At 27.0% G+C, this 24,705-nt stretch overlaps 2 protein-coding genes across 2 annotated transcripts; both read right to left on the bottom strand.

The window, feature by feature from the left end:
- Window positions 1-1,073: 1,073 nt before the first annotated feature.
- OCT59_012576 (uncharacterized protein) lies at window positions 1,074-1,341 on the bottom strand (the record flags this gene model as incomplete). The annotated part of the gene is made up of 2 exons (XM_066134583.1): window positions 1,074-1,099; window positions 1,164-1,341. The coding sequence occupies 2 exons, from the start codon at window positions 1,339-1,341 to the stop codon at window positions 1,074-1,076; spliced, it is 204 nt and encodes a 67-aa protein (XP_065989835.1).
- Window positions 1,342-16,830: 15,489 nt separating this feature from the next.
- On the bottom strand, window positions 16,831-21,005 carry OCT59_012575 (uncharacterized protein; the record flags this gene model as incomplete). The annotated part of the gene is made up of 8 exons (XM_066134579.1): window positions 16,831-17,407; window positions 17,484-17,557; window positions 17,629-17,678; window positions 17,889-17,977; window positions 18,101-18,236; window positions 18,303-19,991; window positions 20,064-20,540; window positions 20,618-21,005. The coding sequence occupies 8 exons, from the start codon at window positions 21,003-21,005 to the stop codon at window positions 16,831-16,833; spliced, it is 3,480 nt and encodes a 1,159-aa protein (XP_065989834.1).
- Window positions 21,006-24,705: the final 3,700 nt, after the last annotated feature.

Genomic DNA, 24,705 nt, shown 5'->3' with positions numbered 1-24,705 from the left:
TACATTAAGTGCTTACTATTACCGGTAGATTACTTCATGTCAATTATTATACATATACTAATTAATTATCGTACTCACACCGATAAATGCGTAGTACACAAGGTTACATTCAATAGGCTCAACTTAATTTATGCATTTTATAGTGTGCATTTGTACATTTGAAATTTTAACCTTGGATAGTATATTCTTTTTTCACATGCATTTTTGCCGTTTTAGCGACCTTCAAGAAATTATATTTCGTCATTGTTACAGAAAAACTTATTAGTTATAGACATATTGTTTCATGGCATCACTTACGTAACGAATTCGATTCAAACGTGTTTCAGTTTTAGCAGGTGACCGGAAATAGACGATTATACAAACCAATAAATTATTAGGTGAAATCATTTTAAAATTCTCTTAAATACTACTATTGATACAATTCCATAGGGTATAAAATAATTTACTGTATAATAAATAATAATGCTGTGCCTTTATGAACTTTAGCTTATATAAAAATAATAAACTACATTGATTTAATGAATATTATTAGGGATGGATTGCATCTCAATAAATACATTACTTGTATTATTTAATATTATATAATATAAATTTTATTATGTAATAAAATATACTTTATTAGATGATGATCTCGCTAATGTATAAGAAATGTTAATAAGTATATATATATATATATTATAATAAATTGTAAAATAAATAGTAAAATAAATAAAATTTAAAAATAAAGCTCGTTATAAATATTTGATATCCATTCGCACCTTTTTTGATCTCATTATAAAAAAAAAAAAATATTACGATCCAACCGATCATTGGAAAGCAAAAAAAAAAAAAATAGAAATAAAATGAAATAAAACGTAATAGAGTCAAAAAATTATGATATACCGTAGCATATTAACAGAAACTAAAATATGAATTTTGTTGAAATTCTAGACTTTTCTTGTCTTTAGATTTTTTATATCCTATAGATCCATTATTTTCGGTCTAAAAACAAGAAAGAACTATTACATTAAAGAATAAATAAAAAAATCAGTGTTATATGATTTAAGAAATTTACCGTCTTCATCACTTGAAACTTAAAGACAATCAATTTGTAAGGAATCTAAAGCAATTAAAATTCGTTAATATTTTTTTTTTTTAATTTTTACAAAATTATCAATTAGTACCTGAATATTCCATGTTTGATATATTATCATAGTTATTATAATAATCATCAGAATTTTTTGGTTCAGGAAGATTATTAAAATTAAGTAATCTACTGGTATAAATAGCTCCCGGATGTATTTCACTAGTTGAAGGTATGCTACCGGCTGATAACTTATTGATTTCTTCTGCTTCTTTCATTTGCTTTTGAAATTCTGTTGGTTCATCAAAAGTATGTATATATTCATACAACCAATAACAGGTAATTTTTCTAATTTCTTCTATCGTTGGTCGATTTAATGGATCTGCATCTAAGCATCTTTTAATTAAATCCACAATTAATTTAGGTACTTTGATATTAAATCTTGGTCTAAGTCCATTACAAATTTGGATTTTTAAATTTTCGTCATGGCATACATTGTGATGTGGGGGTAATCCTGAAATTATTTCATACATAATTATACCAAAACTATATATGTCAGCAGCTTTCGTATAATCTTGTCCTCTTAAAATTTCGGGTGCTATAAAAGGTGTAACGCCATATACGTGCTTTTCTGATGGATTATAATTTGCGGGTTTACATAATCCCATATCAGTTACATAAATAAGATGTCCTACTAATATATTGCAAGTATGTAAATCTCGATGAATTAAATCCATATCATGAATATGTTCAAGTCCCAATGTAATACTATATAAATAATAAAATTTATATTCCCAACCACTTGTACTTGTATCCGATAAACAATTTCGTAAATTTCCCTCCTTTGCATAATCCAAAACCATCATATAATCTTTCGTTTCCGGATCTTGAGTTATACCATAAAACTTAATAATGGAAAAAGTATCTCTTATTTTATGATGTACCATAACCTATTATAAAAAAACAATAAAAATAATACAAATATATAGTATTAATATATAAATTATCAAATTTTTTTGAACATAAATTAATTTTACCTCTTTCATAAATTCTGTTGTAACGTCTTTCGAATTATTTAAGCTTTTAAGAGCCACAAACATATCTTGACGTATTCTTCTCCAGTTGTGATTTTTAATATTCCATTTATTATCCATACATCCATCAATCCAATTTGCTTTATACACTTTACCAAATCCGCCTTTTGCAACATATTTAATATTAGTAAATTTATCATAAGGTATCCATTCTAATGCTCTTGGTGCTTCATAATTTGAATGTGCTGATAACTGAGTACCTTGAATGAAATTATCAATAATATCATTACCACTTGTCCAATTTTTAAAATTTTGTTGAAACCTCTTCGCATTACAATCAATACGTTTACATTCTTCACATATTTCATTTTTAATACGTGATGATTTTGTTAGCTTTTTTCTTGCATTAATAAGTTTTCGTTTAACATTTTTAATCTTCTTGATAAAAGAACCCATTAAGACTTTATAAATAAAATAATAAAATTAAAAAGTTTAAAAGCAATGAAAATATAAAACAATACGTTATTCTAAGAAACGTGTTATAATATAATATAAAATCGGGACTATCGTTTTATATATAGATATTACATTTCTGTGACGATCAAAGTCGATCCGGTTAATTAACCGGTTTGCTTTTATATTTATACTAGGCTTCAAAATCGAAAATGGAAATTAACCATATTTGACATGGCGGATATATTCCAAATGGCTCAAGACATAATATTCATTATGAATGAAAATCTTTAAAAAATATAAATATACTGATTAATCCTATAAATAAATATAGGACAAAACGCAGTTATTTGTAGATTCAAATCTTTTTATCGGAATATCCTGCGAATAAACATGTATTATAACTTGATTTGGATTAGTAAGTAAATATCAAAGAGAAAATTGATTGGTGATTCTGACTTCATGGAAATAGCTTAACGAATATGTATAATCCATTTATTGTTCATTGGCAATAAATACAGTAGTAGTTTAGTAAGCAAAAAATATGGACAAAGGATTCTTTCCTAAAAAATTATATTTTATCTTTCATTTTATGTCTTGTGGTCAGTCTCGTCAGAGGATGGTCACAGAATATAATCTTTTATCAAATTTCAATATTTGTTATTTTTAATTAAAAATATTGTCATTGAATTATTTTATAAATAGATTTAGTGTAAAAATTTATATAATTAATATAAGTCATTCTAATATTATTAAAATAAGTACCAAATTTATCGTCTGATATTAAAACCTGTTTTTTCTGACGCACGAAAATTTCCTTTTTAAGAGATTGTGTAAATAATTTTCGAAAAGGAAAAAAATCAAATTATTCTGGCCAGCACTATAAAATTGTCCGAATTACTGATACAGATATTTAACGGATAACGGATAGAACTCTATTATGAGAATAGCGATTCAATAAAAATTTATATATCACGACTCATTAAAATTTTTATTAATTAAGGAGAATAATCAATAATAATAACAGATAATATAAACGTATTTAGTTTAAAAATTTAATATGGTTAATTTATTTAATCGACAAATATTTAAATATATAAAATGTAAAATTGAATAAGTATGTCACTCCCTCATCGTCTATTTCGTCCCTTTACATTTTTTAATCATCATTTTCACTCTTTCATCATCTATTTTATCTGTTTACGTGTAATAAATAAATTTAATAACATATATCTATTCGATATCTCTTCTTGATTAACTATCCGCGCCTATTTTGACCTTGCAGGAAAAAATACCATCCGACCGAGGTTAATGTTATTAGGAATTCTAGGACCATCTCATCATAATCCTTCCGGTAAAAGCTATTATATGTAAATTTTAATTGTGATAATGAAAAAAGGAATATTTTTTGAGAAGTCAAAAAAAAAAAAAAAAAAAAATGATAAATAGTCACGTTAAAGTATAAATTTCGTTGAACTACTAGACTTTTTCTTATCTTTAGATTCTTAAGATCCTTTAGAACGACCTAATAACAAAAAAAATTAATACATTGAATATGAATATAAAAAACAAGCTTAAAAATACAAAATAAAAAAATTCACCATCTTTATTACTTAAATCAATTTGTAAGGAACCTATTTAATTATTAAAATTTATTAGTATTTTTCTATTAAAAAAAAAAAATTTTTTTTTACAAATTTATCAATTAATACCTGAATATAGTGCCTCGACCCGTATCCGGATCAATCCGGATTGATCCGGATTTTTTTTTTTTTCGGATATCCGGATTTTCACGGTTTTCATCCGGATTATAAACCGGATGAAAAATATCCGGTTTGACCCGGAATCCGGATGAAATTTTTATTATTTTTTTTTTTATTAATAATAATTTTGCTGATCCATAAAGATCTATATCTAAATGATATTATGGCTAATTATTTTTGCGCCTAATACCAATTTTTTTATTAAAATTTATTAAATTTATATTTGTTATTAAACTTTTTAATACAGTAAGTTTAAGAAGATTTTTCAATTATAATTTATTTATTGAAGTTTGTATCAGATTTGTTTATTTAAATTTATACATTAACAAATAACAAATAATTTTAGATTTCACATTCAAACGTTCAAAAGAAAAAAAACTTTATATTATTTTTGTTACAACAAAATAATAATTATTGTTTTAAAATGAAAAATTGTTCAATATTATAAATTTATATAATTATAACAACTTTTTTTAAAATTAAAACTAGTGTTATGTAATTTGATTCAAATGATTCTTTAATTTTTGAAAGAAGAAACAAATCCTTAAAAAATTGCCTTACTAACCCAACACATCTATTTATAGTAATCTTTAGCTGTATATAAAAATATCTTGTTTAAAATTTCATAATTAGTTAATTTACAAAGAAATGTTAAACAATAGTCTGAGACAATGCTGAAATAATATGAAATTGTTTTAAAGAAAAGTATTTAATGAAATTGGAATTATGTAAATTTCGTGGTCTTGGATAATTTTGGCCAAATTTGTAATTCTGGCCGAAATTAACATCACGTGACACCGGGAAAATAGTTTAGCCACCGGGCAAAAAATTTTTTATCGGCTGGCATGAAAATTTAATGTTACACAATTTGTAATTCTGGCCGGCGTTATGAATTCTGGCCAGAATTATTGCCGATCATTTGTAAATCCAATCCGGTTTCCGGTTTCTATCCGGATTATCTGATCCGGATTCAAAATCCGGGTCAATCCGGATATAATCCGGATTTTTTTTTTGTGTAATCCGGATGACGGTTTTCATCCGGGTCGAAGCACTACCTGAATATTCCATGTTTGATATATTATCATAGTTATTATAATAATCATCGGAATTTTTTGGTTCAGGAAGATTATTAAAATTAAGTAATCTACTGGTATAAATAGCTCCCGGATGTATTTCACTAGTTGAAGGTATGCTACCGGCTGATAATTTATTGGTTTCTTCTACTTCTTTCATCTGCTTTTGAAATTCTGTTGGTTTATCAAAAGTATGTATATATTCATACAACCAATGACAAGTAATTTTTCTAATTTCTTCCATCATTGGTCGATTTGATGGATCTGCATCTAAGCATCTTTTAATTAAATCCACAATTAATTGAGGTACTTTAATATTAAATCTTGGTCTAAGTCCATTACAAATTTGTATTGTTAAATTTTCGTCATGGCATACATTGTGATATGGGCGTAATCCTGAAATTATTTCATACATAATTATACCAAAACTATATATGTCAGCAGCTTTCGTATAATCTTGTCTTCTTAAAATTTCAGGAGCCATATAAGGTATAATACCGTATGTCTTTGCATTTTTTTTTGACTTTTTATAATTTGCGGGTTTGCATAATCCCAAATCAGTTATATAAACAAGATGACCTACTAGTATATTGCCAGTATGTAAATCTCTATGAATTAAACCCATATCATGAATGTGTTCAAGTCCCAATGAAATACAGTAAAAGTAATAAAGTTTATATTCCCATCCGCTTGCGCTTGTATCTGGTAGGACATCTCGTAAATTTCCATCTTTTGCATAATCCAAAACCATCATGTAATCTTTGGTTTTTGGATCTTGAGTTATACCATAAAATTTAATAATGGAAAAAGGATCTCTTATTTTATGATGTGACATAATCTATATAGATGTATATTATATTAGTGTTGCCACCGATTTATGACGTTTGGTAGGTAGTAACAGAAAGAAGAATAAGGATCGGTATGTGAGTGGTAAGGTAATATGGCGATATATAACAATTGGTAAGGTAAACGTGTATATATCAACAGTCGATACTGAACGATTATAAGCGATAATAAATGATATAATGGATTAGGGGTAAATCGGATAGTATGTTTATAATATCAATTAATTATAAGTGTATATAGTAAATCAACGATGTATAACAAAAATTAATAATTGTTAATAAATGATAATAAGATGATAATAAACAATGTAATAAAATATGTATCAATAATTCGGAAGCAAATCGACAAGTTTATTCATTAATAAAAAGAATACGATATTACTGCCTCAACCGGCGCTCTGTAATATCCCGATATCTATCTTATAACAATAAAACTAGACGAATCTAAACTGAACTATTCTATCTTTCAACACCGGTCCTTTATATAACATTAAATTTTTAGGACGATTCTGTCCTTCGGACATAATCGTCTCCCGGCCAATATCGTTTCCCGGCCAATTGTCATCTGTCTATACAGCCACTTATATTCAGCCATTTTATATCGCTAAGCTTCCGCTTTTTATCTAATGTTTAAACAACTAAAAACGACTACAAGTAATATAACTAAAATAATAAAAAGATAAAAATAGAATAAAATAAAAATAAAAACAATAAAAATAAAAAATAAAAATAAGAAAAAAATATCCCGTGACATTAGTAAGGATTAATAAAAAAAAAAAAATTTCAAAAATTTTTATTAAATTACTAGTAATTATACCTCATTCATAAATTCTGATGTAACGTCTTTCGAATTATTTAAACTTTTCAGCGCCACAAACATATTTTGACGTATTCTTCTCCAATTTTGATTTTTAATATTCCATTTATTATCCATACATCCATCAATCCAATTTGCTTTATACACTTTACCAAATCCGCCTTTTGCAACATATTTAATATTAGCAAATTTATCATAAGGTATCCATTCTAATGCTCTTGGTGCTTCATAGTTAGAATGAGCTGATAGTTGAGTATCTTGAATAAATTTATCAATAATATCGTTACCACTTGTCCAATTTTTAAAATTTTGTTGAAACTTTTGCATTACAATCAATTCGTTTACATTTTTCACATACTTCATTTCTAGTACGTAATGATTTGGTTAGCTTTTTTCTTGTATCATTAAGTGATCGTTTGCCATTTTTAATTTTATTGATAAGAAAATTCATTAATATTTACTTTAATAAATGAAAATAGGAAAGCTAAAAAATTATTTTGGTTCAAAGGCGGCAATATAAATAGGAAACAAGACCATTGTTAAAATAAATAGCGTAGCGACGTACCGTGAAAGTCAGAAGGTTGTTCTAAGGACAACAAAAGTAACTTGTTATAGAACAAGAACTAACTTGTTATAAAAAATAATAAGTAAAAAACAAATGGCGATCAAAAATAAACAAAAGTTATGTTTTTTGATCGCGGAGAATCGGAATTTTGTTCTTTTTTTAATATTCAAATAAAATATTCAATACAACTAAATCCTGTTAATTAACCGGCTTATAGCTTTTAGATTTATACATTTATAGATAAGTTTCAAAGCATTGAAGGAAAAAGTGATAAACCATATATGGAATAATAATGTTTCCATGATTGACATAATTGATTTAGTTAAAGCAAAATAAAAACAAGCTAAAGATTTTCACCGGATTATCCTATGAATTAAAACTTGTTTTATAACCTGATTTGGTTACATGTCACAATTGTCTCCACTTTTTTTTTTAAATGAATATATAAAAATGGGGTTTGATTAAAAATTATATTAATATAGAAAATAATCAATAAATTGCATAACATGAGTTTTATTTAATTATTACGAATAAGTGAATTAAATTGAAATAAATTGCCGAATAAGTATTATTCATTTATTAATAATTATCGTTCGGGTACATATGATCATAACATACTATATTTTTAGATATTTTATTTATACTTTATAATATCATAATAAACCATTTATACTTTATATAAGCTATTTATACTTTATATTATTAAAATAAGCTATTTATAAGTGTACATATAATAAAATTCGTATAAAAATCATTTATTCACATTGAATGTAATATTACAATTCTGAAAAACATTCCCATGGAGAATTTTTTTAATGGTCTCATCATTTCCGTTAATTTCTTGATTTTGTTGATCATCATTTAATTCGTTTAAATCGTTTGAGTTGAGCTGCTGAAGTGGTGACCGTGATTCTAAAAAAAAATTAAATTTTTTATACCATAAGAATTATTAGTTCATAAGTTAAATCTTACCATTAAAAGTTTCTAAGGCTGAAGAAAAAGAATTTGCAGTTTTGTCATTTGACAATAATGTATCTAATGAAAAGAAAAATAATAAATATATTGTATATTACTTTTACATTAAAACCACAGGTGCAATTCTTTTCTTACCATTATAAATTAAAGAATTAATTTGCGATAATGTATTTTGTTGCAATATAGACTTAGGACGTTCATAATAAGCCAAAGAGTGAGGATTTTTATGCCGTGACACAGACATCACATCATTATCACTAATTCCTTCACTTTTTGAAATTTGAATAAAGGTTTTTCGTCCACTATGATTTGTGAACTTTCTTTTATCACAATCGATTTCAGTTATTGTTGCAATTTCTTTCATAAGTCCTTTTACCAATTTTTCTCCCATTTGAGCAGATTTGAACCAATAACCCGTAAACTCAACTATTTGAAATTAAAAGAAAGGTAAAAAAAAATAATAAATTACTACATGATAAATAATTACCTTCATTATTGTTGCAAGGTTGCAAGTAAAATGCATCTTCACAAATTGGTGGTCTTTTACTAAAATAAAGCTCATAATCTTGAATAACAGCATTATCAGCAGGTATTGAAATTACTTCAGCTTTAGAATTAGATTCACTTAAAGATCTCTGATTACACTTAGATCTATAAAATGTAACGTCAATACCACCATCCTTTCTTTTTTTAAATTGTTGTATTTTTAGATTATAATGCTCTCCACCTCGAAGAGCTAATTCAAAAGCATTATGCCAAAATATGCGTCGTATAAGTCCTTTTGGTGAATCTGGTTGCATTGTGGGATGATTAATAATTTTCCTAATCTCATCTTGAGTAAAAGCATCTGCACCATGTATTTCACCTAATCCCTGATCAGTTAAAAGTTTGATCTTGCCAGTAATTGCGTTATATAATTCAGAATATATATTTTTATTTGTAATTTCTTGTGGACGAATTTTAGAATATGTGTTGATATGTCGTGCAATAGCAAATCTTGCTGATTTTATTGATTGTACTGAATATTCAGCTCCATTTTGCTGCTTACATGAAACAAAAAATAAAACAAGTTGATGCTCTAACTCTTCTTTAGAATTCACATCATCTATTTTTCCAGGTAATCCAATATCCTTACGAAAAGTTTCAAGTGCATTAATCCAAGTACTTGTAGAATTATGTGTAGCTTTGCCACGAGCTGCTGTTTGCATACTTTTTATTTCTTCTTCAGTAGGGGCCACATATGTGAAAGTTTTTTTATTCTAAAAAAAATCTTTAATAAAATGCAAAAAAAAAAATAAAATAAAATATTAACTGAATGAATACAAATAAATATTACTTTTTTACTTTTATTTTGAGATTTTTGTGGTGGCGTTATTATAAAAATACTAAAGAGTCAGCAAGAGAAAAAAGCACAATTTGTAAATCATTTTTTCAATATAAACAGTAAAAAATTAAACTTTTAAATAAACTTTTTTAAGCTTTTAAATGTTATGGTCAGTTCCAAACGATAATAATATTATTGTACAGGGGGGCAACATCACTTATTTTATAGGTCAATGTATGATTGGTTACTAATTTTGCCACTGACGTGGCAAAATTAAAACCAATCATACATTGACCTATACTAAAATAAGTGATATTGCTCCTCCCCTATACAATAATATATAAATATGGTGTGGGTTAGCAGGACAAAAATAATTGACAATAGAGGTAGTACTATATTTATCTTTTATTTACGACGGGATAAAATTTTCCCGCTGAAGTTACGTAATTTCTTATTATTAATAATAAACTAAATCAATACGACTTTTATTTCACTATTAATAGATATATTCTTTTAATCAAAATATCATTATTGAGCAATTTTGATATGCTAAATAATCATCAGATCTTCATGTGCTAAATTTATTTGCAAAATACTGACCTGCTCAATCTTGATCTAGTTCTCAATAAATTGTTTGCCTCTTTCAAAGCATTTCTAAACGAAAGATAAACCGTCTCTAAGAATTGAACATATGGATAAAGTCGTTCTTCACGATGTGTACTTGGTATAACATAAGTCCACCAACGAACTGGTAAAAAAACCAGATTCATGAACATTTGAGATGGTGGGCATTGGTCATAACAGGAACAAAGTACACCATTGGCGATAACTGACCCGGCTCGTGTGTAGAAACTAATGTATTTATCATGTAATTCCTGTTTAAAATATCAAGGTAATTTAAGTAATTTTACAATATTAATAAAACCTTTAAATATAGATTAAACTCACGATTGTTACATCATCCACGAAGATCGAAACCAGCTTATTGTTATCATCTGATATCAAAATCTTCGTTTCCCCAGAACGCAGATCTTTGGCAAACATAATTGATAAATGTTCGTCAAAGACATAGTGAGTAGTTGTAAGCCGTAATTGACCTAAAGAAAATATATAAATAGATGATAAAAATGAATAATTTATTTGTTATAGTAAATTATCTCAAAACAAAAAAAAAATGCCTTTAGATCCATCCGGTCTGGTAAAGCTGACTTTAGCAAACTCCTCTTCATGTTCGAGTTTACCAATATGAGCAATAAGATAAACATCTGAGTATTCGGCAATACCATTTCTTATGTTTGATAACACTCGATCCCCTGTTTGAAGCTCTGACATTTGAATAATTCTTCCCGATTCAAGCTTGACTTGTGTTTCAAGTCCGAAACAACCACCACTAGAAAGTTCATTTACTTGCTTTTTTAGGTTTTTTATTTCCTCTTCACATTTTTCTTTTGCCTTTTTCTCATCTTCGGCCTTCAGCTCTTCAAATTTCGCTTTTGCAATAGCTTCACCTTCTCTCCTTTTAAGTTCTTCATATTCTTTTCGTAGGTTCTCTTCTGCTTCTCTCGCAATTCTTGCATTTTTTTCTTGCTCTCTCCGGACATTCTCGAGAATTGCTGTTGTATAAATTCCATCCATAGAAATGATATGTTCATGTATTTCCTTGAGGCGTTGTTGATGCACAAGACTATCGGACGGGAACATATCAGGGTTCGGAGAAATAGCCCACCGACTACCCACAGAATTGACGAAAGCCTTAATTGTTTTATTCCAAGAAGAATTTTTAAGATGGTCTGGATTTTCAGTCTGCTTTTTGTTACAATGCGAAAAGATAGAAATCATATATTGAAGAGACTCATTCCCGAGAAACATTTTATTTTGTCTATCGTTTCCTTTTGTTCATTCGTGAACCGTTTAGCTTCTATAAACATCTTTATTCAATATATTTTTCTAACATGGATCGTAATCACTAATTGTATTTTCACTTACCAAGCACAAATAATATGGCCTTAATCCCATGAGTACATTTTTGGATGGTTTGAGCGATTTCTTCTAAGGTATTTTCGGTGAGGCCGTCAGTATCAAAATTCCTGGCGTATCGATAATATTATAAATTTAGTCACCAATTTTGTAATTCGCAGACCGAGATTTTTTAGTAAGTGATGACTATTCACTTTCGAGAGTTAGATACTGTAACTAATATTGTAAGTACTTAGATCGTGGTCATTTATTTTTTACTTACAAAGTTATCAGAAACAGGGAAAGTTGGGTTTTCGGAGGTTTTCAACAATAAATTTCCCAATGTGCTTTCACCAGCACCTTACAATAAATGTACAGTATGTTTCCAATTAAAAAAAACCCGATATGATTGGGAAGAAAGACATTACATGAGTGCAAACCTGTTTTTCCAACTAAGAGTATTACAGGTGCGTTAGCAACCAATGGAGGATTTAAAGATAAGTAAATATTATAAGTAACTTAAAAATAAAAAAAAATGAAATCTCTTTTTTTTTAGGTTTTTTTTAGTTTCTTACATATTATCTACCATGTTTGGTTTAAGTTGAAAAATATCGTTGATTCACCAAACGACGAAAAAATGGAAGTAATTATTAAATAAGAAATTGTTGCTTACACAGAATGTTCGAAGGATGATGCATTTTAGCGATTTTGTTCAAGAAGTATTACCAAATACAATAATACAAATATTGTTCTAAATTTTGTTATTGACCTCAGATGGTCACTAATTGTATCCATTAAAATATAAAACATATGATTTTTAAATGTGCTAACCATAAAGAGACGAATTTTTTTAATGATAATTTCTATATGTCACCAAGTAACAAATTTTATCTGCAGGGGAAAATCAAAGCAAAACCGTAAACATAGGACCCGAGCAATATATGTATAGGTAACGATATCATTTCATTCATTTGCTTAGTCACATGCTGTTTTAGCCACAGTTAGAGATTGGATTTACGTAAAATTAATGACAATTTTTGCTAATGTCATATTTTTCATTTGCTTATTTTCATATAATTTTTGAAAAGTCATATATTACAAAATTGTATTTCTGATAATAGTACATTATATAATATCTAATGCAGTGATGACAATATGCAAAAGTTAATAGGCAAGTGTGTTTTTGCCAGCGGCACCTTACAGATTAACGTAACAACGAGGATTCAACAATTTTTTTTTCACTTTGCCATAATTTATCCTTCCTTATACGGACATACAATACAATTTTTTTTCGCGGGCATCATCAATTAACTATCATTCTTTGCTATAGCTCTAATTAAAATAGAAAAAAATCATATATTTCGCAAGTTAAAAAGCCACGTTTTAAGATGCTATGTATGGAAAAATTGGGCAACCCAAGCAGTATGGCATACAAAATTGTGTAGAATTAGAAACATATCATCTATTAAGTTCAGAAATGGGACAAGTTATAGAAGAGATTAATGGGCTTAAATCACAAATCAATGAGATGAAAAACGATTTGGATCAAAAGCTAGACAAAATATTGAGTCTTATTCAAACAAGATAGTGAACTGTCATCAATAAGTTATCGAATATATGGCGCATTGTATTATATCAATCAATAACTGATGTAACGATACTTGTTATTCTTAATTAACAAAGAATTGAATAAAATTTTAATCGTCTTCAATATCTTAAACTCTCACTATATCATGTCGGTGTCCATTACACGGAGGTTCACATTTATGCTTTTTTTGCGTTTCATTTAATAAGTTCCGGTGCATATGTAATTAGGGTTACTCTGTGATTTGTGCCAACAAAAAATAGTTATTTTATTCCATTTACCAGAGAATGAGATCCTCCTAAATCAAATCTCCATGTAGTTGTTAAAATCAAGGTTAGTGCTTTCTTTTTGTCTACGTTGTAACAAAAATATTTGTAATAAGTTATTTATTCTAAACTTGATACATACTCGATTGAAATTTCCGTGAAGAGCCAAGAGAAGGGTCGCGTTTAACTCACCGACAATTACTTTACCGACAATCATTTCACCAACATACAGTATATATAAAATTAAATATAAAAATTTTATAAATATTTTTACATATATCTTACATGAAATAGGGAATTTTTATTGTTAGTAACACGTATTTCTTTGTTAGATTTAATAAAATACAAAAAAACTACTACTATAGATTACCTTAGGGGAATAGCGCATACTTTTATTTTTTTTAATAAATGTATTAATGTTTTGTTGTGATCAAAAACTAAAAAGTTTATACTGTATATATATATATATTTGTTAGTAACGCGCATTTCTTTTATTATTTTAATGAAATTTATATGTTATTGAGTTATTCTATCTACTAACCCGTCTAAGGTGAAAATAAGTATCAATACTTATTAGATCCAAACTAAATATCTAAAAAAGTTTTTATAATAAAATATCTCATATTCAATATCTATTTTTATGTCGGTGAAATGATTGTCAGTGAAATGAACCAGACCCAAGGAAGTATATTGTAAAGCCATTTATAAAAATCTGTATATGACAAGCATGAAAAGCAATTTCAGTGGAAGATCATGGTATTTTAGTCAAATGGAAGGACAAGTTACGCAAACATTTTTCAGAATTTAATAATATTGAGAAACAGTTTATTAATATCTATAGGACACATGATAGAAACACCAAAGGAGAATTAATTAGAAGTGATTCCATGCTAGAACGTATCATGTGGGAAAGTTTTATAGAATCGATGTTAGTATAATCATCGAAATTCACCACGAATAACTATATCAAAATACTAGATTGTGTAAACAATTCATATTTTTTATAATGCATTACCAGCAAAAGAACTTGTTATTTACATATGAGAAAAAATAGGAACTTGCCGCATTGAAATTAATTGATTAATTTTCGGATGAATTATTTTTACACATAGTCTATTACTATAACATAAGATCCTACCACATTAAGAGAAACACAAGAAACAATTTACTCCGTAGGTTTCTTCTATAATATTATCTACAACGTGGACATATGATAATTCGACTACAGACATCAATGAAATTTTCAACGCACAAGAAATCACTTGATTTATCATATGGGCTAATTGGTCACATTAACTAAATATTATAACGTATGAATAGATTTTGCGCACTTTAATAATAACGATCATATGATATAATCATGGATATATATGTAATTTTGTGTAATAAAATAAAAATAATAAAGTGATCGGCAAAATCGGAACATGAAAAAAAATTTTTTCTCTGTTTCGTCTACAAGTTGGAAATTGGTTGGGAATGGGTTTTTTGACCAGTAAAGTAAGTGCGTTTTTTTAAGTAAATCAAGCTTTAAAAGAAACTTGAAATCTTTTAAAGTTATTTAAGAGTTTAATTTTATAATATTTTTAAAATATTTTTTGTAAATGTTTTACTTTTTTATTTTGATTTTATAAATATATAACTATTTTATCTAATTTTGGTTTCTTATTTAATAGACATGATTCACCGGATTTTTGTCTAGTTTTAATATTTTAACAAAGCTGTAATGAAAATTTTAACATAATATCATCAAAATACAAGTTTTTTTTTCGGTTCGTTACAAAATTTGTGTAACATAAATTAAATAATAGTTTATCTTTGTAAATCACGTGATGCGTCGAATCCCGCCCATACGATTCGGCTAGGACCGTTCCAAATCATGTAAGTACTGTATGTACCTATAACCTATCTATCAATTTATTATTATAAAAAGGACTCATTGCATACCTTGCTTGTAAGAATACAGCTACGTCCTATCAAGAGAGATTATTTCCATTAGAAAAAATAGAAGTATATAATCGGAGGATTCTTTTTTTATTGCAAAGAATCCGTTATCAGATGTATAAACCGAGGACTTTTTCTTATTTCAACGCAAGATATATAATTTACATAGAACATATAGAAATAGTTTTACAGATAGTTTTACGTAATAAGATCATGTATTATATTAGGTAATTGATATAATCACTTTTTATCTTCGCAACTGCAATGAACTATACAATTATTGTTTGTATTAACTTTCATTGATCATTTTTGGTATAGTCTAAGTAGAACAATGCGCAAATTTTGTCCATGTGAAGGGAGATATTATCGAACAAGCCAACCGTCTACAAAGAATCAATGAAACCAATATTAAACCGATGCTTCAGACTCTTCTAGAATTATTCCCTGGGTCTTGGAAGCATTTTATCAATAATGTGATTTAAACTGAGACAATTATCTTATCGATTACGTAATCAACAATTAGAATCATAAAATTTTTATTTTTCACTAGAAAAATTTAGCGACAAAAGTTTCCGATGAAAATGAAAATCAATCACTTCAGATTTACGAAATTCTACACAATCACTATTCGTTTCTATCGAAACTTTTTTTGGGGATTCTCATAGAGAAAACACACGCTTCTGAAGGAGCCAGAATAAGACCCTAAATGCATTTTTTGTTTCTGGATTGGTGAAAGAAAAAAATCATGAATCTGTTTAGCGTACTATTTATTCAAAAATAAGCAACAACATTTTAAGTATAATACGAGTTTAAATAATGAGTACAAAGACGTAAAATGATATATTATAACAGTGAAGAAGAAAAAGAAAAAAAGTGTGTTCGATTAGATGTAAAATCGCCGTTGAGATTAATGTGGTAATGATGGGACGAACTTTTGAAAAATTCACTCTAGTTTGAAATAAACCATAGTTTTAGTTGTTCCACCATAATTTAATTTAGTTATAAAATGTTTTACATTCTGTTTCTGTCAAAAATATTTTTTTTACACTATCAATTTTACAAAAAAATGTTCCTTTAAATCGTTATATGATTTATAAACCGAATAAAACCACTTTTGATATTGTATAAAAAAAAATTGCGTGGGGACAAAGTTCTCACAAACTGTAAGTTCTAGTTTCTTTTTAATAATAATTCCATAATATTTTCCATTTGTTGATTAAGTTTATCCATTTGTTGTTTAAGTCCACCGTTTTGTTTTGGAAGTTCTTCTTTCGTTTGTTCTAATTGCTTCTCTAGTTTATCATTTTTTTCTTCCTTATTATCTTGTTCTATCCCAATATATTTTATAATACTTTCCATTTGTTGATTAAGTTTATCCATTTGTTGATTAAGTCCGATATTTTGTTTTGGAAGTTCTTCCTTTGTTTGTTCTATTTGTTCCTCTAGTTTATTATTTTGTTCTTTCTCACTATCTTCGTCACTATCTTGTTCTTTCTCACTATCAATATATTTCATAATACATCTCATTTGTTGTTTAAGCTTAACATTTTGTTTTGTAAGTTGATCCATTTTCTTTTCTAGTTTATTGTTTTGTTCTTCCTCATTATCTTGCTTTTTATTATCATTATTAAGTACTACCAACTTTCTCAATTCCTTATCAATAATTGGAGGATAATTAAACACAGTCAGTTTATTATCAATTGCATTTATTAATTTACGAACCTCAGTAAGAGGTATATCATAATAACTTAAAATAGTTAAAATATGTTAATAAAATGTACAAAAACTAAAAAATTAATATTGGCAATATAATTAATACTTACATCTGATCTGGAAACCATTCCTTCTTTTTACGTTGCCATGGTAACATATAAAATAATTCAATCTCCATAATAATCTTTAAAAATAAAGTATTAGTTAGTAAAATAAAATTGATATTATAATCATTTAATATTTAAAAAAGTTTACCTGTGCTTTTTGAAGTAAATATTCTTCTTCTTTATTATAATCATCAATTGCTATATTGAGTAATCCAATAAATAAATTCATAAGGTATATTACTGTGAAAAATGTAAAGGTAACCAATAAAATGGTCATAGTGGGATTTTCACGATAAGTAAATGATGATAAAGATCCAGAATCACCTATAATTATATTAAAAAGTTATTAAAATATTTGTTTTTTTTTTTCGAAAAAAAACTGAGTTATAAATAAAAATAAATTATTACCAGTGAGAAGATTATATACCGCTAAAAGTGAAGTGGGAAACCAATTAAACAAATTTGTAGGAAGATTCCTTGGATCATCGTCATTAATACTATTTGATTTTAGAATAATAAAAAATGCTTGAGCATATCCAAGTACTATAAAAAATAAGAGAACTAAAAATGGAAAAACTTTTCCCGCAACACCAATTACTATGGCAAAATAAATTCCATACGATTTAAATACTCTAAAAAATAATAAAAATTTGAAACTCAATAATATAATAGATATTGCTGTAAGCCAAGGTGGTGGGCTTTTATTAATAAGCCAAATAATTGATGTTATAATGGGTAAAAGATATGCTCCTGTATCTATTTTGATGATTAAATCAAGTTAATTTTTGTTTAAATGTAAAGCAATTAATAAATGTTACTTACCAAATAAATTCCATATATCATTTAAATAAATTTTACGATCCCATAGAAAATATCGAATTTCATTAATTAAAAATATAGAGCCAAATATAATAGAAATTGTAAAAAGTAATTTAAAATAAAGATCAGGGATAGACTTTTGTTCTAATGTAGAAGCTAATGAATAACAAATATAAAAAATTGTATAAAATAACCAGATCAGATAATAGTAACGTTTTCCAAAAGTTTTCCATTTAAAATCTACAATTGCAGCAAAATTCCACCAATTATAAAAATTATTACTATCTATATTACAAAATAGAATAGATTTTTGTTTATATAAAAATTTATTCCAAATACTATTACTATTTGGTATCATCATGATTATTTTTAGTCCAGTGATCAATTTTTTTAGTATTGTGATTATTTTTGATTTAATATCATGATCTTTTTCAGTTTCACGGTTTTCATGGTCATTATTTTTGGAGTCATCTCGGTATACATAGATTTGAAGAAAAGGAACAATGAAACTGACTATTTGGATTTCTTCCTCTACCCTTAAATACCGAATTAATCCTTTGTATATTGCTAAAATAGGCTTAAAATAGCTATTTTCCATATTCGATCCTTTAATGCAAATATCTGTGTATGAATGAAGTGAAGTATTTTTTGAATTCTCAGTGACCCAATAATGAGGATACAACATAATAGAAGTAGATGAGATATATTTAATTATGAAATCAGGATAATAATCACACAATTCTACTAAGTTTAAACTAATAATAGTCATATAATTTTCGGAATAATCTTGAGTTGATTCAATAATGTATCGGATAGCATGTTCATGTTTTTCTTTAATTGCTATTTTTAACATTTCAATTCCAAATTTTGGCGATACTAAATTATCATTTATAACATTCTCAATTATAACATTATAAATATAACTTATCCCTATAAATATTGGTAATGGTATTGAGTGTTTTGAATCATCAAATTCATTTTTTAAAATTTTTTCAATAAGTGGCTTAAAGTGTTTATTAATATCACGATCTTCTCTGAATTTGTCATAAAGATCTTTCCATTCATTATTATACCATAAATATCGTTCTTCATTGCTTATTGTACCATCGTTTATTGTACCAATACTGATTCCTCTAATATTAATTACTACCAAATCCTGGTTATTTAATAATTTAGCTGAGAGTACATTACATAATTGTTCTCGATGTCCATTATCTTTTTCAATTCCCAGATAATTAATACCGGATTCATTATAAAGAACAAGTTTACCAAGACCAATATTTTCAATTTCAAAATCATCTTTTAACACAATCACGTTGTTATATGATACAACATTTTTATTTTCATCTTGGTTAATGATTTCTTTAAGCATGCTTTGTATAATTTTAAAGGTAGAAAAAGTATAATTGCTATTTCTATATGTGATCTTGTTTGATAATTGTTCCAATTTATTTTCATCGATTCCATTTAAACCATTTGTGATGCAAACATTACCATTATCAATGAAAATTTTTCTATTTAATTCAGTTATCACACTTTTTTCTCCATTAAAACCATCGGAAATGACAATTTCATCATAAACTTGATAGGGATCTACAAGTTTACCACCACTATATTCATGATAAATGAATAATCTTTCAGTATTTTTCAAAGTTATGAACTGCACACCACAACCATACCCACTATCCTCATCTGCGAATAAATTATAATTAGAAAATCTATCATATAAAAATGTACTGTATGTATTGTAAAAGTAATACTCACTCTCATAAATCAACATTCCATTTTCCATTGAATATACGTAAGTTTTACCAAATGAACATGCCGCCAATAGCGCTTGATTTTTATTCACTGTTATATGACACCTCTGACCCAGACAATTATGGTATTTTCTTTCTAAATTCATTGTCAATAAATCAAATTGAAACGTTTTATTATCGCAAACTGATAGAAATAATTTTGTTTGATATATAAAACATCTCAATATACTTTTATCATTTAAACATTGGGGACTTTTTATATCATTAATTTGAGAATATTCCCAAGGAACTGTATTTTTTGGTTTATCTGTGAAACAGTACTTGTAAATTTTGCGATCTTTTACTAATACTTGAATTAAATCACCATTAGGAAGGAATCCAATAATATTAAAAAAATAATAAGCAATATTTTGAGAAACTTGATGCTTTAGTTTAAGAAATCGATCACTACTAGTACGATCACTATTTAAATCAATCAACCCTACAATTAAGAATATAAACTATTAATTAAAACATAAAATTAGATTACTATTATTTTGAGTCAAAATAAATACTTACAATAATTTATATCATTACGTAATAACAAGATTTTTTTACTTAGTACAGAATAGTTTAACATATATTCGTCGATTTTATTGATTTTATCCATCTTAAAATAAACATCGGGTTGTGATCCATTCTCTTTAATTGACCATCCAAGAACTGATTTATCTTGAATACTATAAGTAACAACATAATCATCTGAACCATATTCTTCATTGTAAGTACTAGTATCCATGTATTGAGAAACAAAAATTCGATCAATTGATTTCCTATGTTCTTTAAAAGGATCATCCTTCGTTTCTGGTGGAGTTTTTTCAATTTCTTCCTCATGTTCTTTTATATTATCAGGAATATCAATTTTCATTTCTGATGGGGATGTATTATTTTGAGTTTCAACTTCCATTATTGCGTGAATGAAATTTTATTTATAAAAATTTATGAAAAAAATATTTTTTTTTTACCGCTCCTTTTATAAAAAACCGACATTTTTATAAAAATTTATTTTATTAAAATTTACCATTTATATTAAGCATAATAAGTATGCACGCCAAGAATTGTTTTAATGATAAAGTTAGCTTATTTAATTGGATAAAAAAAAGTAAATTAGATATTTCATCATGCATAATGATAAAAAAAAATTATTTTTATTGTAACGTCTTTATTTGATTCTGCAGGAAATTTATTATTAATCTGTGCCATTCAATTTTGTAACAATGTTAAAAAAAAAAGATCAGATGTTATCAAACTATCTTTTTTTTTTATGTTTATAAAATGAGTTTATACCGATTTTAGTGCGACAGAAGTTGCGACAAATTGAGATTACTAAGACATTTAAAGAACAGGTAACATTATGAACAATGAAAATACTGTAAAACAAATATTAGTGGTTAAAAAAAAATTTATCATCCAGTATGTGGGAATTTTACAGCAATCCATTTTGGCTTATTGGCTTACCAATTTGCCTAATCAATTGTGCATCAATTTAACCGAAAGCTATAAAAGGTCATATCAATCAGACACATATATACATATGTCCTGACAATCATTTATTATTAAACGCTAATACAAGACCTCTTATGACTGACTCAATAAAAAAGATACACGCTTTTTTTTTAAGGTTTGACTGTGTACAAAAAAGTTCCAAAAGCAGTCTACTGAATGAAATTCCAATGGAATTTGCAGGAATCTATTGGAATCTATGCCAATTTACATTAGTTAATAATACTGTACAGTAACAACGTCCGATCCCAACATACTATTCTAAAAATATCATCGGCTTATATGATCTACACTACTATTTCTTACTTGTGATGGAAATTCTAAATACTTTCACTTCTTTCGTTTCCAAAAAGAATATTCTGTGATCTTCTTGAACATTCCTTCTATGGAAAAGGTATAACAAACCGAATTAGAAGGAATTATTAGTCACGTAACTGGTGTAGAATGTCATGTGATACTTTGCATAGATAAAAAACGACCCTAGCATTACCATGTAAAATTGTTGCCAGGATACACATGATCTGCGCACATGATTCGGACGATTATTTTCGGTAATTATTTATTGATTAAAAAAGCGTTCTGTAGCAGCCCCGTTGCTGTCTGTATGTTTAAAATAAAAATAAAAAAATATTGGTTAAAAAAAAGCTATTTTACCTATGAAAGTATAGTTATACAAATTTATATTAACTAAATTTACGCTACCCTAGAATAAAAAATATATAAAACAAATAGTATAATTAAACCTGAAAAATTTTTGTCTGTTAACTAAAAAAAATTTTTGTGTTAAATTATTTTTGGTAATTTTATTTTATCGTGATGTATTTTTTTATTGGAAAAAAATGTGATAAAGTTATTTTATGTACTTTTAATTTTATTATTTATTATAATAAACTATTAAGATACTACATTTTACTTACTTTCGCTATAATAGATCATGTATTTTATTTGTAAATATAATTAACGCTAAATAGTTTGTTCTTATGCATTACAAATACGAAATATTGCTATGTCAAAAGAAGAGTGTCCTTTTTCTAACCCATATGTAACCATCACCTTCTGATATAAGAAATATTATCCCACGGTTCCTAATCAATTTCTGTAACTTTTTTTACTGATATTTTCATGGTAACTGATCAACATGTTTATATCACATAATAAATTATACTTTTTATTGTTAAACTTATTATTATACTATTGAAAATAAAAATGATATTATATTATTTGCATTTATACATAAAGAATTATAAAATCGAAACTATTTTTGTATATAAAAAGAAACATTTGAAAAGGTACAGTTTTGAAATATAGGTATTTCATTTCCTAAGGAATTTGCAGACAAAGAAATTTCTTGAAGAGAAACACGTGATTTTGTAATTTCAACATTATCATTAATTGAATTATCTTGTGAGGATGAATTATTTTGTTTAGAAGATAATTTATCATCAGTAATATTAATTAATGTCTTTAAAGTATTAAGTTGTTGCTCTTCATTAATTTTTTTATAAGCTCGCACTCCTTGAACACTTTTATGCCCAGTAAGTTGCATAATTGCTTGTTCAGGAATTTCTTCATCTTGTAAGACTTGAGTAGCAGTTTTACGTCCAGAATGATTAGAAAGTAATTCAATAGGAATATCAATTTGAGTTTCACGTCCAATGTTTTGCATAAATTTATTCAATCTATTTTTTCCTATGTGAGATGTTTTATACCAAATTCCATTTTCTAGCCAAGATGGATTAGGTTGCAAATAAAAGTTATCCTCAGATAAATCTGGACGTTTAGATAAGTAATATTTAATATCTGTGCAGGGTCCACTATCGTCAGCAGGTATTGAAATAATTTGGGCCTTGCCCACGTTGATTATTCTTAGATGTATAACGAAAAAATTGCAAACCATCATGTCCATCTGATTTAAATTGATCAATTTTTAGGTCATAATGTTCTTCTCCACGCATAGCAAGTATTATTGATAATCGAAAAAAGATACGATACAAAAGACCTTCAGGACTACTTGTATTCATTCTTGGATGCTGTAAAATTTGGAGAATTTGCTGAGGATTGATGGCAACTGAACCTGATGTTTCGCCAAAGCCATGTTCTTGAAGATCATGCATCTTCCCATGTAAAACATTATGTAAATCTGGAAACATATATTTATCATGCAAATTAATTCATAAGATAGGTGAATGGCAAACAAGGTATCTATTAAGTGCATCAACAGCTTGCTTAATTGATGTTGCTTTATATTCACAACCATCATTTCTTTTCATAGTAGAGATGTATTCACCAAGTTGTTGCTGAAGCAGAGAAACATCATCAAGTTCACTTAAAGGGACTGAATAGTTAGCACAAACACGGAATTCTTCAAATTTTGTGATCTTGATTTTTCAGTATTTCTTACTTTTGCTTTCTCACAATAATAGGAAGCCTTAGCTTGTGCGTCATCTCTGTCTAAATCCAAGGAAACTGCAGGTTGAGGAATTTGTGTAAAGTTTTTTTATTTTTTTTAACCATTATGGTTTGAATAAGTGGAATAAAGAAGAAAGCAGTAGAGTTTAATAATAGTTAGACAAATACTATTTATAATAGTTAAAAATAAACTATAAAATAAACTATTACTAATAGTCAAAATAAACTATCAAATAAACTCACAGGAGAAAAGGACGGAACCGTGGGATAAATCAGTTATTTCACGGAGTCACTGGAATATCATGATTTTCATGGCTGCACCGTGAAAATCATTGATATCCACAGTTCCCCGTAAAATAACTATTACCTATTTAACGCTCAATTTCACAATTAAATTATTCAAACTCATGCTTAGTTCAGTATTTTTTCCTTCATAAAATTTATTAGTATTATCTATAAAAGGTTAAGGAAATATATATGATTTCTGTTATATCCTGCATAAATAATTGTCACGTCAGAATCTTTGTTTTTTTTTATTGAATGTGATCTTGTAATATTATTTTAGCGTTTGCAACATTTTTCAAAATAATTCCTTTTTCAATAAAAAATCCCCAACCTTCTCTAGTACAGTCAAACCTCAATGTACCGATACCCTATATACCGATAATTTCCTATATCGATAAATTTTCACTGTC

This window comes from Rhizophagus irregularis, chromosome 2 (genome assembly GCF_026210795.1).
Source record: "Rhizophagus irregularis chromosome 2, complete sequence".
Taxonomy (NCBI): domain Eukaryota; kingdom Fungi; phylum Glomeromycota; class Glomeromycetes; order Glomerales; family Glomeraceae; genus Rhizophagus; species Rhizophagus irregularis.
This window is presented reverse-complemented; position numbering and strand designations above follow the sequence as displayed.